Source organism: Dasypus novemcinctus, chromosome 17, assembly GCF_030445035.2.
Source record: "Dasypus novemcinctus isolate mDasNov1 chromosome 17, mDasNov1.1.hap2, whole genome shotgun sequence".
NCBI lineage: Eukaryota > Metazoa > Chordata > Mammalia > Cingulata > Dasypodidae > Dasypus > Dasypus novemcinctus.
This window is the reverse complement of record NC_080689.1, coordinates 58,073,341-58,092,465: the sequence shown is the minus strand read 5'-3', so window position 1 is coordinate 58,092,465 and position 19,125 is coordinate 58,073,341. Positions and strand designations below refer to the sequence as shown.

Here is a 19,125-nt window from a genome sequence, read left to right as displayed (position 1 = left end):
GATAAAATGATCTCAGTGAAATTGCAAACATCAAGTCTCAAGACCGTGGGAATAAGGGTTGGGGATTCTTGATGCTTCTCACACAGGCTTCCCATGCCAGCCCCCTCATGCCATCTCTACCTTGTTCATCTGCAGCCCCCAGACCCAAAGCTTTGGGCAGAGGTCACCCCACCCAGCAGCCAGGCAAAGGTGAGCCCACATCGCCACCCACGCTGGCAGCTGCCCAGGCTCCACTCACTGGCCTCCTGTGCCGTCCTGGACCCCTCCCCAGAGTTGCCAGACAACCCCTGGGACACTGGGTTGGGTTAGGGAAGTGAAAACCGAAGGATCAGCTCTAACTTCCTTCCCAGGCTCGCTCCTTCTTCAGTCGCTCAGCCGCTCCGGGGTTCAGGACACGGGCCCCTCCCCAGCCGCCTCCACCCGCGGGCTCACAGGCGCGCCCTTCCTCCCCCTCCCTCGCTTCCTGAGGACTCAGTTCCGGGAGGACAGGAGAGGGAAAGGGAGCTGGGAAAAGTGCCTCATCCAGAACTGAAGCACGAAAGAGGGAGGAAATACCTTTCTTTCGGAGCTTGGGGACTTTCTTCCCGAAATTCCAGCCAAGGAGCAGCGCCAGGGCAGGGAAGCCGCAGCACAGACCCCACCGCGGCATCCCGGGAACCCGCGGCGGGACGGCGGGGCGCGCGCCTCCGAGGTCAGCCTCGGGCCTGCCCGCCTCCGCCCCGAGCTGCGGGAACCGTCCTCCCCGGCTTCCACATCAGCACAAGCTTGCGGAGATCCTCAGGCTCCGACTGCGAGACGCAACCTGGGGATCTGCAGGCACCTGCCCCCGGCCTGCCCCTCCCTCCCGCCGCGTCCCCTCCCCGCTCACCTTTCCACACAGGTCTCCTGGCTTCTACAGAGTGAACATAAAGCTGTCAGGCCCACAATAAACATAAGTGCCTCCTTTTACTTAGCAGCTAATTGTCAACTGCCATTCAGGGGATATCCAGGAAGAGGGTTAAAAAATTAACCGCCCCCCCTCTCCCCCCCAGCCTTTACCAGCTCGGCTCCATCTATCAAAGTGTCTGGCAAGGACACAGGATTTCACTTAGCGTTTATGAAGGCAGCCTAGCCTCCTCTGGAAATGCTTTCAGAGCTGCCGTGGCTCGGCCAGGGCCTTCAGATACATAATCTTGGAGATAGGTTGTTTGATAGAGTGAGACGGTTTTCCACCTCCCCTCCCCCTCCCCTGGAGAAGACTTAGCAACTTGGACTGAACTCACTGAGGCAGAGGCAGGCGGGGCCCCAGGGCAGCCCTCCCACCCAGTGACCCAGTGTCCCGCTCCAGTCACCTTGACACTACGTTCTCTCCTCGATGGAATTCACGATGGAATTCACTCCCGGCCTGGCAATGTTACCTGTGCAATATGCAAACCTCTCTCTCCACTGCCACCACTGTTGTCTAAACCACGGTCCAAGCATCCTTCTCTTGCCTGGATGACTGTGTGAGCCTCCTGTCTGGGCTTCTGTCTTCCCACTAATCCACTAGCCCCAGCCCCATCCATTCTCCACTTAGCAGCTAGAATGATCCTTTAAATATAATCCAATCTTATTACCCTCCTACTTGAAACCCCAGTGGATATGGCCTGGGATAAAGACCAATAGCCTTAACAAGCCCCTTCTTCACTGTTCCCGCACTCCGGAGACTGTCTTCCTTTCTGTCCCAGGACCTTTGCACACACTGCTCCCTCTGCTTGAGACACTGTTGCTAGTTGTCCTTTATTGGCCCTTCAGATTTAAGCAGAATCATCACTTGCTCAGGGAAGCCTTTGCTGACCTTACTGATGCCATTTCATGTCAACATAATAGCTCGTGTTACCTGCAATAAGAACAAGGCCTAGAGTAGCATTGTGCCTGGGGGTTTCCTCCTGACAGCCTTCATGTTACTCAAATGTGGCCACTCTCACAGCCAAACTCAGCGTGTAGATGCAGTGCATTCCCCCCAGCGTGGGACATGACACCCGGGGATGAGCCTCCCTGGCACCGAGGGATCACTACCACATACCAGCTGAAGAAGCAACTAGAAAATGACCTTGAATTAAAGATTCAATGCGGAACAGCAGAATATACCTGTCTACATATAATAACATGACTTCGGGAAGCTGTTTGACCTAATGTAAGGGGGAAATGTAAAGGAGAAATGAGATTATAAGGCTGTGAGTCTCTAAAAGAGTCTGGAGGGTGTCAGAAGGAATACCCCTATGTACAACTGAACAGAGTCTAAGAGACAGATAAGGTAGATACAACCCCAGGTATTGGTTCTTTTGAGGGATAAAGAGACCCACGGGTTCTATGGTCATGGCAGAAGGGGTTCACTGCCATGACAGATGGCCCTTCTTTGGAGCTGGTGTTTCTGCGTGATGGAATTGGACTCAGAGGGGATCTCTTTTCACAAGACTTGCATGCTACTTTATTGGAATTGTAGTTGGTGCTGGGTTTAAGATATATGTAGGGGATTTGAATCTCTGGACTGATAATATGACACCCAGGCCCAGAGCCTCAACAGACTTCAGCTCCTACACTTTGATTAATTGGACTTACTCCACTCAGCTAACATGGAGTTGAAGAAGGTCAACCACCACAACATGGAGCCTAGAGTGTCTACAACTGGAAGCAGGAGGAGTGCATCCAGTACCCTTGTGGAATCTAAGCCCTCACTTGACACAGGTGTGCAATGGACACAACCAATCCAATGTCCAAAGAGAAAATGTGGAATGGGTGTGGGAAGGGTAGCCATGGTGGCTGCTGGGTGTGGGGAACGGGAGGAAGAGATGAGATGTGGAGGCGTTTTCGGGACGTGGAGTTGTCCTGGATAGTGCTTCACGGACAATTACGGGACATTGTAGATCCCCCCAGGGCCCACTGGATGGAACGTGAGAGAGTCTGGGCTATGATGTGGACCATTGACTATTGGGTGCAGTGATGCTCAGAGATGAACTTACCAGGTGCAATGGATGTGTCACGATGATGGGAGAGAGTGTTGCTGTGGGGGGAGTGGGGGCGGGGGTGGTGGGGTGGAATGGGACCTCATATTTTTTTTAATGTAATTTAAAAAAAATAATAAATAAATAATTTAAAAAAATAGCTCGTGTTTTCCTTTCACGGTACTTTTCACCGTTGTAATTTTATATTTTTCCTCTAGCTTTTTTTTTTTTTTAATTAATTTCTGTCTCATATACTAGACTGTGAGCTTCTTGAGAAGGGATTTGGTCTTTTCTTTTTCCTCTCCCCTCTCTCTTCTCTCTGTTGCACCCCCAGGATGCTCGCAGTGTTTGGCATCAGGCACATGCTCCAGAAATACTTGTTGAGTGAATGAGCAGCTACCTGTCTGGTGTTAAGATCTGGTGGGGAAGGGGAAGGAAATGAATGGAAATAAGTGGAAATCATCTCTCTAAAGTCCAGTTTAGCTAGAGGGAAATGATCAGAACACATGGAGCAACAGTGGCTCACCAGCAGCTCAGCCCCAGCAAGCCACCTCGACTGTGAAAGCATGTTCTGAAAGATGCAGCGGGCTGAAAATTAAAGATGCCCGGAGGAAGGGGAAACCCAAGTATGTAACAGTTCAGTATTTGCTGCCACATGCTTTGGGCTGGCAAATAGACAAAGGTGCTTCCACACAGGCCCTGCTTCAGGGCCTCAAAACCGGGCAGAGCAGAGCCATGCACACTGTAGGGCAGCACTTACGGGCCTGGCAATGGCCTGGGAACCCCCACACGGCTTGGCTCTGGGGAAAGACGGCACAAGCAGGTTCTGACTGGGAACACTTTGCAGTTTAGACGGCCTGCTCCCGGGGAACGGGACAGAGACCAGTTTCCAACATGGGGCCCGCGAGAGGCATGGACTTCTTATGGAAAAGAGAAAATGGGCTGGTGTGGGCCCTCAGTCTAGATGTGATTGTCTCTGCTCCCTTTCTCCTGCTTTAATCAGGAAAACCTGGAATTGCATCCCGAACTTCTGAGAAAAAGAGATGGTCTAACCTTACCACTCAGGCCCTTAGAAGAGAATTGTAACAAAAGTCATCAACTAGCTGGGGGGGAAGGAAAGGGTCAGAGCGCTGAGTGCTGCCTGCCGTGGGGAGGGGACCCTTCACGGCCAGCTACAGGCAGGAGGACCAAGAGGAGACCATGTGGGCCATCTCCCCAGTTGTGAGAGATAGGGTCAAAAGGGAACTTAGGGGCAGGAAGAGGCTGCCACTCTGCAGAATTATCACCTAAGTTTCCTGATTTATAAATAGGGAGAACAGATACTGGACTTGTCCAATGGCTGCAGACTGGGCTCTCTGCTGTCTTGAAGAGCCTGTTCATCCTGAAATCTGTGGTTCTGGCTCGATGATGATCTTTTTAAAATGGCACACCAGAGTCAACACTTTATTGAATAAATAAATAGCGCTGCACTCTGGTTTCGCCTCCCCTGGACTTTCCACCACCTACAGGACTTATGCTTGACTTGCTCCTTGGGGTGGTGGCCTTGGGGTAGGGTGAAGGAGAAATCCCCAAGGGTGTTATGCCTCTCTGTTCAGCAGTTTACCAATGCAAGGGCTCCGTCAAGCACCACTGGGGCACGTGCCCTGGTGAAAGTACATGTGCAGCATTTTGACTCAGAGCAGGTGCACCATTAGGCAACGTGAACTACCGTGTCAGTGCAGACAGCCCAAAGCACTGGACAAGGGAAAGCACAGCATTTCAACCTAGCTCATGTCTCCTAATCCAGGGCAACGAGGAAAGCCATGGCTAGGATTATCTAGGCTGGACAGCATGGAATTAAGTTTCAAAGAATAAAAACCTCATCTCAGGATGGTTAGCACAGTATAAAATATGTTTGGGGATTGGGAAATGGTTAAGGGAATGCTGCTGCTCTTTCTGTAATATGATGCAGCAGTGGAGGATGATTGTGCCAGATGCTTTTGAGTTTGGTTGTCCCATCCAGGGCACTTCTTTCCCCACAGCACCTGCTGGGTGGATCACAGGCCACATTGCTATCTACTGGCCCCCAGTCATGGGTACACAGATGGATTCCTGACCTCCTGGAAAGAGGACCTCTTTCTCCTGACTTTGGAACAGGGTTTCAGAGGCTGGGCTCAGCCTCTGCAAGGGCTCAAGTGAGAAGTGCAGGAGAGCTGGGGCTGGCAGCACCTGCTCACAGGTGCGAGCATGAAGGGGCTGCTGACTAGATAGATGAACGATGAGCGCAGGGAGGCATTCAGAGCACAGCAGAACAAGAGACAGCATGGCCCGGAGAAGCTGCCAGAATGAGCTCAAGGCTGATTGGCTCAAGTGTCTTGTGAAGCTTTGTGGCGGTTCCTGCCCTTGGTTTCTGAAAAGTTACTGTATGTACCCAGCAAATCGCTCTTTGTTGTTTACCTTAATTGGATAAGATTTCTGCTTCTTATGACCAAAGAATTACTGAAATGTGTCAATTAAGATTATGTAGCAACATGGGGAAATGTTTAAGCTATAAAATAAAAGGTATCAAATTATATACAGGCATACCTCAAAATATTTCAGGTTAGGTTCCAGACCACTGCAATCATCCGAGGCCTGGCTTCTAAGTTGATGGCTGCTGGAACTAAACAGCAGCAGAAGGCTGGGGTGACTGTAGCAATTTCTTAAAATAAAATAATAAACTTTGCCTCATCCATTGATTCTTCCTTTCATGAAAGATTTCGCTGTAGCATGCAATACTGCTTGATAAAATTGAACCCAAAGTAGAACTTCTTTCAAAATTGGAGCCATTCTTCTCAAACCCTAGAGCTGTGTTATCAACTAAGTTGATGTAATATTCTAAATCCTTTGTTGTCATATCAACATGTTCACAACATCTTCACCAGGAGTAGATTCCATCTCAAGAAACCACTTCCATTGCTCATCCATAAGAAGCAATACCTCATCTATTCAAATTTTATCATGAGATTGCAGCAATTCAGTCATATCTTTGGGCTCTACTTCTAATTTTAGTTCTCTTGCTATTTCCACCACATATGCAGTTATTTCCTCCACTGAAGTCATTAACCCTTCAAAGCTATCTATGAGGACTGGAATCAGTTTTTCCCAAACTCCTGTTAATCTTGATATTTTGTCCTCCTCTCATGAATCATGAATGTTCTTAATGGCATAGAACCATTCCTGAATCTTTTCCAGAAGATTTTCAATTTGCTTTGACCAGATCCATCAGAGAAATCACTATCTAGGGAAATTATAACCTTACAAAATGTATTTCTTAAATAATAAGACTGGAAAGTCAAAACTACTCCTTGATCCATGGGCTGCAGAATGGGTGCTATGTTAGCAGGCATGAAGACAACATTCGTCTTTTCTGTCCATCTCCATCAGAACTCTTGAGTGACCAGATGCCTTGTGAATAAGCAGTAATATTTTGAAAGGCATCTTTTTTTCCTGACCAGTATGTTTCAAAAGTTGACTTAAAATATTCAGTAAACCATGTTGTAACCAGATGTGCTGTCATCCAGGCATTTGTGTTCCAGTCATAGAACACAGGCAGAGTAGATATAGCTTAGTTCTTAAGGGCCCTAGGATTTTCAGAATGGTAGATGAGCATTGGCTTCACCTTATGTCACCAGCTGCATTAGCTCCTTACAAGAGAGTCAGACTGTCCTTTGAAGCTTTGAAGCCAGGCATTAATATCTTCTCTCTAGCTATGAAACTACTAGATGGCGTCTTCTTGCAATAGAAGACTCTTTTGTCTATATTGAACATTTGTTGTTTAGTGTAGTTACCTTCATCAATGACCTTAGCTAGATCTTTTGGAAAAGCTTCTGCACTTCTATATTATACTTCTGCTTCACCTTGCACTTCGATGTTATAGAGATGGCTTCTTTCCTTAAACCTCATGAACCTCTGCTAGTCTCAAACTCTCCTCTGAAGCTTTCTCACCTCTATCAGCCTTCAAAAAATTGAAGAGAGGTAGGGCTTTGCTCTGGATTAGGCTTTGGCTTAATGGAATGTTGTGGCTGGTTTGATCTTCTATTCAGACCACTCAAACTTTGTCCATATTAGCAATAAGGCTGTTTTGCTTTCTTATCATTCATGTGCCCAGTGGAGTAGCACTTTTAATTTCCTTCAAAAACTTTTCCTTTGCAGTCACCACTTAGCTTACTGATGGAAGAGGTAGGCTTAGCTTTCAGCCTATCTCAGCTTTCAATATGCCTACCTCACTAAGCTTAATCATTTCCAGCTTTTGATTTAAAGTGAGATAAGTGCAATTCTTCCTTTCACTTGAACACTTATAGGCCACTGTAGGGTTATTAATTGCCCTAGTTTCAGTACTGTTGTGTCTCAAGGAATAGGGAGGCCACCAGAGTAGAGGGGAAGAGACAGGTGAATTGCTATCTTATACATTCTTTATGGGTAAAGTTTGTAGCCCGCCCCCTCCCCTGAAAATTACACTAGTGCCATCAAAGATTACTGATCACAGATCACCATAAAAATGCAATAATAATGAAAAAGTGTGAAATGTGAGAATTACCAAAATGTCACACAGAAACACAAAGTGAATACATGCTTTGGAAAAATGGTGCCAAAAGACTTGCTTAAAGCAGGGTTGCCACAAACCTTCAATTTGTAAAAAGTACAATATCTACAAAGTGCAGTAAAGCAAAGTGCAATCAAACAAGATATGCCTGTATATCCTATTTGATACTCTGGAAAAAAGTATAGATATATATGCACAATGGCTAGAAGGAAAACATAAAATTCTTTCAGGTGATTTTAGGGTGATTATTTTCTTATATATATTTTTCAAATTGCTACAAAATTATTACAGTGTTCTTATCATTCTGGAAAGAAGCCATAGGGTAATCAAATAAATATGTAATACTTGAACTATAAGATCTTCCATAAATGATTTCCAAAACAACAGGCAGCATTGTTGGTAAACAATTACATATTTGTACAGTTATCCTGGGGTTGACACAAGTGGGCATGTTCCCCCAAATTTGAAGGAAAATGTTAACTTGATATCTTATACATGTAAGTTCTTTCATATATTTTTAAGAGGAAAGGTATTGAATTCACCTGTTGGTCAGTTTCAGATCTTTATGTGTCAGTTTTTCCCAGGCAGGGCCCTCTTTTTGTGTGGACACATCTCTAGGATTCCCAGAGCCCTCTAACATACGAATCACGTGACCCAGAAAAGTATGGAATGTTGAATTCATCAAGTACCTGTGAGTCTCCCGAAACAATTCCTGAATCTCTCCCAAGTCTGGCTGCACTGTTTTCAAAAGGCAGCTTTATTTTCCTCTATTGATCCGTCTACCTTATACTTTCAGCAATAGCTCTTGCCTTCAGCCCCCTCAGGTCTCACAGCTCCTACAACCAGGTGGCCTCATGTTGCTGTAGAGCGTCAATGCTGCCAGCAGCCCAGCATCAGCTGACCCTGCCCATTCATTTTACAGATGAGTAGACTGTGGCCCAGAAGAAAAAGGTTTGCCCCAGGACATCATGCACAGTTGCTGGTCAGTGCAAGGGGCTTGAGGTCATTTCACCTAATGTGGAGACCAGAATTGGCCTCTATTCGTCTCCCTTGAACAATATAGTTCAGGTGTGGAGAAACTTCCTCCCCATACCTGAGATGCCTGACAGACATCTGCCCAAGAAAACTTGCAGGAGCTCCTTACCTCCAGAGGGCGTGCCAGCAACTCTCCTGAGGAACTTAACCCACTCCTCCATCTCCGCCTGGGAACTGGCCATGAGCACATATGCATCTTGTCCCATCCGGTTCTGGTCCCATGAGGCTGGAAGAAGAAAGTATTTATGAAGGTGTCAGAGTAGTAAGGGGGCCAGAGTGAGGGGAAGGGTGGGGAAGGGAAGCCGAACCTGAACTGGTTTCTTGGTTCCATTAAGTGCCACCAATCAAACGACATAAAAAAGTATTCTCTAATAACCTCAGCAGAACAGAATATCTATGCATTCTTTTTGTTTTTGCTGAAACTCTAATTCTACAGACAAACCATTGAGCAGAGTGGTTTGCAATTGGGGTGCCTTTGGGCTCGCATGGAAGACAGAAGCCATTGTCTACAAAAGGAAGATGAAGTTCATGTTACAGTCTCCATGTTAGAGGGGACAGGATCAGCTCATGCAAGTTTGAAGACTTCAGTCTATCATAGCAATCACAGGTACTTTCCTAAGCTCCCTCTTACCTCAGTTGCAGATATCACGAGAGGACGGCCTACTCAGGAAGAGGACGGTGAGAATATGCACGCCTTCCTTTCAAAATCAGGTGCTCCCTGTTCAGGGTTACTTCCCCTTCCTCCCTGTACAGGACCTTGCAACTGGTAGGTCCTCAGTAAATAGCTGATGGACAAATTAAGCCTGTTAGGGGTTCTCCTGACCATTTTCACTTTAAACCTAAGATTACAGACAAGATATACTGTAGTGTTTCCTGGTTGGCTCTCTCTGAGGCAAATGGCCTGACATTACGAAGCCCAGGAATACCAACTCTGTGCTCAGACACACACATCTCTGACTTAAACACAGTCTGCTCAACATATGTCACCTATTGAGTTGCTTCCTTTGTCAAAAAGGGGCCTCCTTCTTTTCTTATCCGGCCTAAAGAATTCTTACCCTTCCTTTAAAATGCAGCTCAAATGATATCTTCTCTAAGGCCCTTTCTTGGTATCTCCTCCATCGAGCCAATTGATTGGAAAGTCCCTACTTTATATTTCCTTTACATCCTCTTCCTACCTCTCTCACAGTGGTAGCTGGATTATCCTGAACACTGCTTTCCTTATCAGTAAAAATGATGTAACTTCTTAATACGTCCAAAATTGAAAATCCAATGTGCAAATCTCAGCAAATTCCAGCAAATCCATCTTTCTAGTTGTTTAGGTTAAAACTTTGGGGTCAGCCTTGGCTTATCTTACCCAACATCCAATTCATCAGCAAATTGGATGTTGGGCAATCAATTTCCACCTTCAAAATAAGTCCCAGAACTGATTCCTCCCTCTTCATTGTTACCATCTTTGACCTGGATCAGCCTCCCAACTGACCTGCCAGCTTCTGTCTTTACTCCCAACCCAACTCACATACTTTTAACGCTCAACTCAAATGAGTAATGCTTTTAAAATTTAAGTGTAGCATTCTTCTGTTCCAATCTTATCAATGGCTTCCTACCCTACTAGCATAAAAGCTAAAGTTCTCACAATTGTCTACAATTGTCAATAAAATCTGACCCCCATCCCTGATCTAATCTCTTCTTCCCTGTCATTGCTCAATTCTAGCCACACCACCCTCCTTGACATTCTTTGAATGTGTGAGATAAGCTTTTGTAAGGGCTCCTTCCTCTGCTCTACTTTCTTGGTGAATTAAGATCTTTGCTTAAATATCACCTTCTCTGAGAAGCCCAGTCTGCTCCCTCTATTTAAGGGATAAATCAACCACCACCATCCCCCCTCAGCTAACACTCTCTATCACCTTTCTTGTTTTAATTTTCTCCTTGGCACTTAACCCATTTGAAAAACTATGCACTTTACCCCTGTATTTGGTTTGTTTTCAGCCTCTCCCTACTTGTATGTAAGTTGCATGAGGTTCTTTGTTCTTTCTGGGTTCCCCAGTCCCTACAGTAATGCCTGACTCATAGCAGGTGCTCAATAAATTTGTTGCATACATGAATGAGTACATCTCACAACATGCTATGAGAATTAAATGAGTTGACTTACAGGAAAGAAGGAACCACCCTTAGCTCTGGTGACTCCCTCTGGATGGAGAATACACAGTTAGTTTGCTAGAGATAAGTAAGGAGTGAGGAAAGTTGACCTAAATTTGGCCTGCCCTAAATAAAGTAAACCATAACTATGATTAAAGACTTCTACCTGCCTTCTGTACAAATAAAAGTGGTGACTTCAGAGAGGGTCCTCATTAGAAAAGCCCATTACTTAGGCCAGTATTGGCCCCTCAGAATCATCTTGTACAATAAGACAACAAAAAGAGGAACTGGAAATTCTCTACCTGATACCATAAAGGGCTGTCTCACCTTAGATTGGGTGGAGCTTTGGGGGACAGTGATGCCTTTAAGAAAATGGTTCCCTTTCTGACTAGGGCTTAAGAATTGTTTTGCCCTGATGAACTGTGTATGTATGTCTATGTGGTCCTGTGTGTACTGATCTGTCCAGTAATTTCCCCAGAATCTCAGGAAACTTCTAAAAAGGTGAACGATAATGAGAGTACAAATCTTTACCCTATCCTGGCACGGAAATATTTTGGGGCAAAGCCCATGGTGAATTTTCAGCTGTAGCTCTCAATAATGTTAGCTGAGATCGAAAGCTCAGGCTTTGTGACTCAATGCCATAAATTGCTTTGGGAGAAAGGAGGCTCCAAACTTAGAGAGAGATAAAGCCTTGTGGGAAAGGGGTGAGATTTTCCTTAGAGAAGAGAGACTGGTAAAGCAGGTTCTGTCTCCAAGGGTGAGGACAAAAAGAGAATGACAGACCTGGAGATAGGAAAGCAGGAGAGTACGCCACCTGGGAAGAGATGAATATTTTTTAAAAATTTTCTTTGGTTTCTATAAATAATCATAGCCAGCTTTAGGGAATTTTTCCTCTACATTTTAATTCCCTCTAGTTAACCCCCAAATATACAACACTTAAAAGGCATTTAGGAGAGTTTCATGAAGATGGTATCAGTGATAGGCAGGCAGGGCTCAACTCTCTCACAAAAACAATGGAAAAAGGGCCAAAAGCTGTCCAAGGAACCTCCTTTGGGGGTCAGCAGACCAGGACAGTGCTACTCAACTCCCAGGAAGATATGGACAGAGAGATGAAGAACCCAAAACAAAAAATGTGAGTTACCAAACCCCTACAGTGGTCAAGAAGGGCTCCCATTTCCCATCCCTAAGACAGTAGCTGGGAAAAAACTCTTAGCTCACTGCAGCTGACTGAGAGGGGAACAGACGTCTTCCTCCCTGTCAGCGTTGCAAGGGAAAGAGGAGGGGGTATTGGGGGTTTCTCTTTAGTGAATTTGGCCAGCTGAATTCCTGTGCCCAGATCAAAACACAGGAAAGCAGAGATTGAAAGTAAACACCTCCATGGAAAGGTGCCCTGCCAGTACCATCTGCTGGCCTGCCTGGAAATTGCATGCAGAAAAACTGCTTTTAGGTGTTTCTTAACCCCAACTCCTGGGAGAAAATTTGTGCCCCATTAGTGAGTCCCTGGCTCAATTTTGATAACTTAGGCTGGGCAATTTTAAAGACTTAGAATAAGTTTAACCAAATATCAAAGAAAAGCTATGGGAATAAAAACCCAATAGGCATGAGAGAGAAATTGGTCATCTGAGTAAATTTACCAACATAGTCGGATGCCAATACATCAGTAAAAAATTACAAGCCATACTAGGAAAAAGGAAGAGATGGCCCAGGCAAAGAAAGAAACCAAATATCCTGAAAAGATACAGGATTTAAGACAATTAATTAATGATAATCACACTAAATCAATTCAAAGAACTGAAAGAAAAAATGGCTAAAGAGAAAAGAGATAGTAAAAAGACACTGGGTGAGTATAAAGAACAATTTGAAAGCCTGCAAAGAAAAGTAACAGACCTTATTGGAATGAAAGACACTATGGATGAGATTAAAAATATATTAGAGGCACATAAGAGCAGATTTGAATTGCTTGAAGACAGAATTAGTGATTTTGAAGACAGAACATCTGAACTGGAAAAGACAGGAAAACAGAAGAGAATGGAAAAAATAGAATAGTGTCTCAGGGAATTGAATGACAATGCAAATGCACAAGCTCACATGTTATTTGTGTCCTAGAAAGAGAAGAGAATGCAAAAGGGGCAGAAAGAATATCTGAGGAAATAATGACTGAAAACTTCCCAATCCTTATGAAAAACATAAATATTAATATCCAAGAAGGACAACACACCCCAAACAGAATAAATCTGAATAGACTTACCCTGAGATATCCTATTCAGAATGACAAATATCAGAGATTAAGAGAGGATTCTGAAAGCAGCAAGAGAAAAACAAAGCATCACACAAAAGGAAACCTCAATAAATAAAGTGTCAAGCTCTTGTCAGAAACCATGGAGGTGAGAAGAAACTGGTATGATACATTTAAGGTACTGAAAGAGAAAAACTGTCAGCCAAGAATTCTGTGTCTCGCAAACTGTCCTTCAAAAATAAGGGTGAGTTAAAGTATTCACAGACAAACAAAAACTGATAGAATATGTTACCAAAAGACCAGAATTATAAGAGATACTAAAGGGAGTGCTGAAGCATGAAAAGAAAAAATAAGGGTAAAAGACTTGGAGAAGAGTATAGAATTGAAGATTATTAAGATAGGTAAATTAAAGGGTAAAAAGATAGACAATAATAAGATATGACTATAGAAAACCAAATGACAAAATGGATGAAGTAACACCTTTACAGTAATAACATTGAATATTAATGGCTTAACTCCCCAATAAAAAGACATAGACTGATAGAATGGATTTTTAAAAATTTGAGCCACCTATATGCTCTCTACAAGAAACTCACCTCAGACGTAAAGACACAACCAGGTTAAAAACAAGAATAGATCAATGTTGGGTCATAAGACAAAGCTCAATACATGTAAAAAGACTGAAATTATACAAAACACTTTGATCATAATGGAATGAAGCTGGAAATCAATAATGGATGGAAAAGGAAAATTCATAAATACATGGAAACTAAAAAACACACTCTTAAATAATCAATGGGTCAAAGAAGAAACTGCAAGAAAATTCAGCAAATACCTTATGACAAATGAAAATGAAAACACAACATATCAAAACCTATGGGAGGGAAGCGGATTTGGCTCAATGGCTAGAGCATCTGCCTACCACATGGGAGGTCCAAGGTTCAAACCCAGGGCCTTCTGATCTGTGTGGTGAGCTGGCCCATGCACAGTGCTGATGCGCACAAGGAGTGCCATACCATTCAGGGGTGTCCCCCGCCTAGGGGAGTCCCACATGCAAGGAGTGTGCCTCATAAGGAGAGCAACCCAGGGTGAAAAAAGTGCAGCCTGCCCAGGAATGGCACCGCACACAGGGAGAGCTGACACAAGAAGATGATGTAACAAAAAGAGACACAGATTCCGGGTGCCACCGACAAGAATACAAGTGGACACAGAAGAACACACAGTGAATGGACACAGAGAGTAGACAACTGGGGGGGGGGGGCCGGGATGGGGAGAGAAATTTTTAAAAAAAAGATCTTAAAAAAAAAACCCTATGGGACACCACAAAGGCAGTGCTGAGAGGGAAATTTATAGTGTCCAATGCTTACATAGAACTAAAATTGAAGATCTGACTGCACACCTGGAGGAATTAGAAAAAGAACAGCAAACTAATCCAAACCAAGTTGTAGGAAAGACATAGTAAAGATCAGAGCAGAAATAAATGAAATTGAGAACTAAAAAACAATAAAGAAGTGGACAAACACTTAGCTGGACTGACAAAGAAAGAGAGAGAAAATGCAAATAAATAAAATCAGAAATGAGAGAAGGACCTTAAAACTGACCCTGCAGAAATAAGAGAGATCATTAGAGGATACAAAGAACAACTGAATGCCAAAAAACTAGACAATGTAGATGAAATGGACAAATTCCTAGAAACACACAAACTCCCTACACTGACTCTAAGAGAAATAGAAGACCTCAAAAAAACAATTACAAGTGAAGAGATTGAAATAGTCATCAAAAATCTCCCAAAGATGAAAAGTCCATGACCAGATGGCTTCATAGGTAAATTCTACCAATCATTCAAAGATGATCTAATATCAGTCTTGCCCAAGCTCTTCCAAAAATTTGAACAGAAAAGAATGCTACCAAACTCATTCTATGAAGTCAACCTAATACCAAACCAGATAAAGTTGCTATGAAAAAGGAAAATCACAGACCAATATCCCTAATGAATATAGATGCAAAAATCCTCATCAAAAACTTGGAAACTGGATCCAAAAGCACATTAAACGAATTATACACCATAATCAAGTGGATTTTATCCCAGGTATGCAAGGGTGGTTCAAAACAAGAAAATGAATTAATATACTGCATTGATACACTGAAGAAGAAAAATTACATGATCCTCTCAATTGATGCAGAAAAGGCCTCTGACAAAATACAGCATCCTTTCTAGATAAAAACACTCCGAAAGACAGGAATAGAAGGACGCTTTCTCAATATGGTAAAGTGTGTAAAAAAAAAACCAAACCTACAGCTTGCATTGTAATAAACAGTGGAAGACTGAAAGTTTTCCCACTGAGATCAGGAACAAGACAAGGATGCCCACTGCCGCCACTGGTATTCAATATTGTGCTAAAAGTTGTAACTAGAGCAACTAGGCTAGATTAAGAAATAAAAAGAACCCAAATAGGAAAGGAAGAAGTAAAACTTCCTCTCTTCATTGATGATATGATCTTATATTTACAAAATCCTGAAAAACCCACTACAAAGCTACTAGAATAAATAGACAAGTTCAGCAAAATGGTGAGATACAAGATTAATATGCAAAAATCAGTAGCATTTCTATTCCCTACTGATGTGCAGTCTGAGGGTGAAATAGTGACTAAAACAATCAAATATTTAGGAATAAACTAAACCAAGGATAAAGAGGGCCTATATTTAGAAAATGACAAAACATTGCTAAAATAAACAGAAGATTTAAATAAATGGAATAAATGGAAGGACATTCCATATTCATGGATTGGAGGACTAAATAATGTTAAGATGTCAATTCTACCCAAATTGATTTACAGGTTCAATGCAATCCCAACAAAAATCCCAACTGCCTTTTTTGCAGAAATAGCAAAGCCAATTATCAAATTTATTTGGAAGGGTAAGGGGCCCTGAATAACCAAAAATGTCTTCAAAAAGAAAAACAAATTTGGAAGACTCTCACTTCCTGTCTTTAAAGCATATTACATAGCTACAATGGTTTAAAAACCATGATACTAACATAAAGACAGACAGATTGACCAACTGAATGGAGAACCAGATATAGACCCTCATGTCTACAGTCAAGTGATTTTTTTTTTTTTCCAGAGAGGAGTGAACCATTTTTGGAAGTACTGAAATACTGGGTCAATGTGTGGAGTGACAGAGCAAGCCCCTATTCCATTTCCCAGTTCCAAAAATCAGTTTAATATATTGTCTTTGGATAGAGGACATATCAGATATTAAACTGATAAGAACAGACACTAACTACACTTGATCTTAGGCAAAATGCTGAGAAGCAATACAGTCAAGTGATTTTTGACAAGGCTGTCAAGCCCTCCCATCTGGGCCAGAACAGTGTATTCAACAAATAGTGCTGGGACAACTGGCTAGCCATATCCAAAAGAAAGAAAGAGTGATACAAAAACTCAAAAGGGATCAAGGACCTAAATATAAAAGTGACAACTATAAAACTCCTAGAAAAAAATGTAGGAAAACATCTTCAACATCTTGTGGTAGGCAGTAGTTTCCTAAACCATACACCCAAAGCATGAGCAACAAAATTAAAAATAGATAAATGAGAACTCTTCAAAATTAAATGCTTTTGTACCTCAAAGGACTTTGTCAAAAGGATGAAAAGATAGCCGACTCAATGGGAGAAAATTTTTGGCAATCATATATTCAAGAGAGTTTAATATCCCTGATACACAAAGAGATCATACAACTCAATAATAAAAAGACAACCCAATTAAAAAAAGGATAAAAGACTTGAAAAGACAATTGTCCAGAGGAGAAATACAAATGACAAAACAAAACAAAACAAAAAAACATGAAAAATGTTGAGTTTCACTAGTGATTAGGGAAATGCAAATCAAAACTACAATGAGGTATCATTTCACACCTATTAGGGTGACCACTATCAAAAAGTCAGAAAACTGGAAATATTGGAGAGGATTTAGAGAGATAGAAATGCTTGCTCATTGTTGGTGAGAATGTATTATAGAATGGTACAGCCACTGTGGAGGGCTGTTTGGCAGTTCCTAAGGAAGCTGAATATAGAGTTGCCATGTGACCCGGCAATACCATTACTGGGTGTATACCCAGAAGAACTGAGAGTAGAAACATGAGCAGACATCTGTACACCAATGTTCATAGTGGCATTATTCATGATTGTCAAAAGTTGGAAGCATCCCAGGTGTCCATCAACCGAAGCATGAATAAACAATTTGTGGTGTATACACACAACAGAATATTATGCGGTGGTAAGAATAAATGAAGTCATGAAGCACATGACACCATGGAATAACCTGGAGGACATGAGGTTGACCGAAGCAAACCAGACACAAAGGGCAAATACTGTATGATTACCCTATTATGAACTAAATATATTAGGTAAGCTCATGGAGTTAATAATTAGAATTAAGGTCACCAGAAAATAGAATAGGATAGAGAATGGAAAGCTAAGGGTTAATCTGTGCAGATTTGGTTAAAAGGTTGTAAATCTTTGGAAATGAATAGAAATGGTGAAAGCACATCACTGGGTTTGTAACTAGCAGAGCTATTATTAATGCATGGGTATGACAGTGGTTGAAAGAGTAAGTCTAAGGTCACATATGTTACTAGAAGGAAAGCTAAAAAATGTAACATGGAACTGTGTAAGAGTGAAACTTCATGTAAAATATGAATATGGGTGGGGAGCTGAGGTGGCTCAGTGGTTGAGCACTGGCTTCCCACATACGAGGTTCCAGGTTCAATCCCCAGCCCCGGTACCTCAAAAAAAAGAAAGAATATGGGTGATATTGCATATATAAGACTGTTTTTACAAAATATAAATACAAATAAACTAGAGAAACAGAAACAGAATAACAGCTATGTACGGCCGGGGGAGCATAAAGAGAGTGAGAGGTGATAAGTTTTTTGTGTGTTTTTTTAATTATTATTATTGGAATAATAAAAATCCTTTAAAAATGATTGAAGTGATGAAGGCACAACTATGTGATTATACCAAATACCATTGACTACACACTTTGGATGGATTTATGCTTTATGAGAATGTATCGATAAAATTGATTTGTTAAAAAATAATAAACTAAGGAAAATTCATAAAGTATTGACTTTAGGTCATTTTCAAGACATTTACTTCAGACCAGGCACTGTATTAAGTGGGTCATATGTATTTCTTTCTTTACTCCCATCATCAACTTGGTCCCTATTTTACAGATACAGAGACAGAGGCATGTAGAAATTAAAGTGACTTGATCACTGTTACCCAAATACTAAGTGGCAGGGCCAGGATTTGGACCTGGGCAGGCTGACACCAGGCTGGACACCTCCAACCTCCAAGCTACACCACCTTTTCCACCAAGTTTCTTAAGCTCGCAGCCCCCTCCCGTGAACGGTGGTGAGGGCGTGAGGATTGGCGTCTCCCTGCTCCACGAGGAGCTCAACGGCGGAATCAGCAGCCCCTGGCTCCTGTGGCTCCTGGCCTCAGCGTGCGTGGCTGCAGGAGCACAGGGCAAACTTGCCTTTCTCCAAACGCATTCGAGGAAGGTGACTCGTGCTGGCCGCCTCAGGTGTGCTGCTCATGTGCACAAAATGTGATGCCCAGGACAAAACACAGGGTGAGAGCTAGGAAGTTGGAGCTGTTTCTTGTCATTCTGCTACATTGAACAGTATGAGGCTGCCGACAGTCAACTGTATTTGACCTTTGGAAATGGCAACTTCCTCTGACTCAATTTGTATATTCAACCGTTCGTTTTAATGTCCTTTCTAGACATTGCTCCTTTTAGTGAACAGGCTTGACTCCAATATGCTTGGGTAGTCGAGCCAGATACGCACCAACTGAGTTCATGACCACTATTCAGGCACTTAATACTCATTGGTAATTAGTTAATGTACTAGTATAGGTCTGCTAACTATATAGAGAGAACTAGGTAAGGTTCTTAATAGGTCTGTTGACTAAGTCACTAAATATTGCTTTGACTTTTAAGGTCCAGAAGGAAAATGGGAATATATTGCACCTCTTGTCACCTACCTGGAATGACTTCAAAAACAAACTTCCCAGCTTCCTCTGGGTTTGTGGCAATCTCCTTGATGGTACTTCCTGGTAGGTACATGCAGCCCTGAAAGTCAGAAGTCAGGATTTTGAGGTGAGCAGCAGTTTTATCACCTATGAA

The 19,125-nt window shown here is 42.7% G+C and overlaps 1 protein-coding gene and 1 non-coding gene across 4 annotated transcripts in view; both read right to left on the bottom strand.

Moving 5' to 3' along the window:
- ARHGAP25 (Rho GTPase activating protein 25) overlaps positions 1-19,125 on the bottom strand; it is a 103,992-nt gene that overhangs the window by 29,371 nt on the left and 55,496 nt on the right. For 2 of the 3 annotated variants that reach the window (XM_004449196.5, XM_058278694.2), the window contains 2 exons: positions 18,984-19,071; positions 8,672-8,788 (listed from right to left, as the gene is read on the bottom strand). In XM_004449196.5, coding sequence (XP_004449253.2) covers positions 8,672-8,788; positions 18,984-19,071 — 205 coding nt within the window. Of the gene's footprint in view, positions 1-555; positions 680-8,671; positions 8,789-18,983; positions 19,072-19,125 lie in introns of those variants that run through there. The other variant, XM_058278696.2, reaches the window with a different exon arrangement.
- LOC111759602 (U2 spliceosomal RNA) lies at positions 16,059-16,252 on the bottom strand. The gene has a single exon (XR_002793536.1). It is a non-coding gene; the product is annotated as a U2 spliceosomal RNA (small nuclear RNA).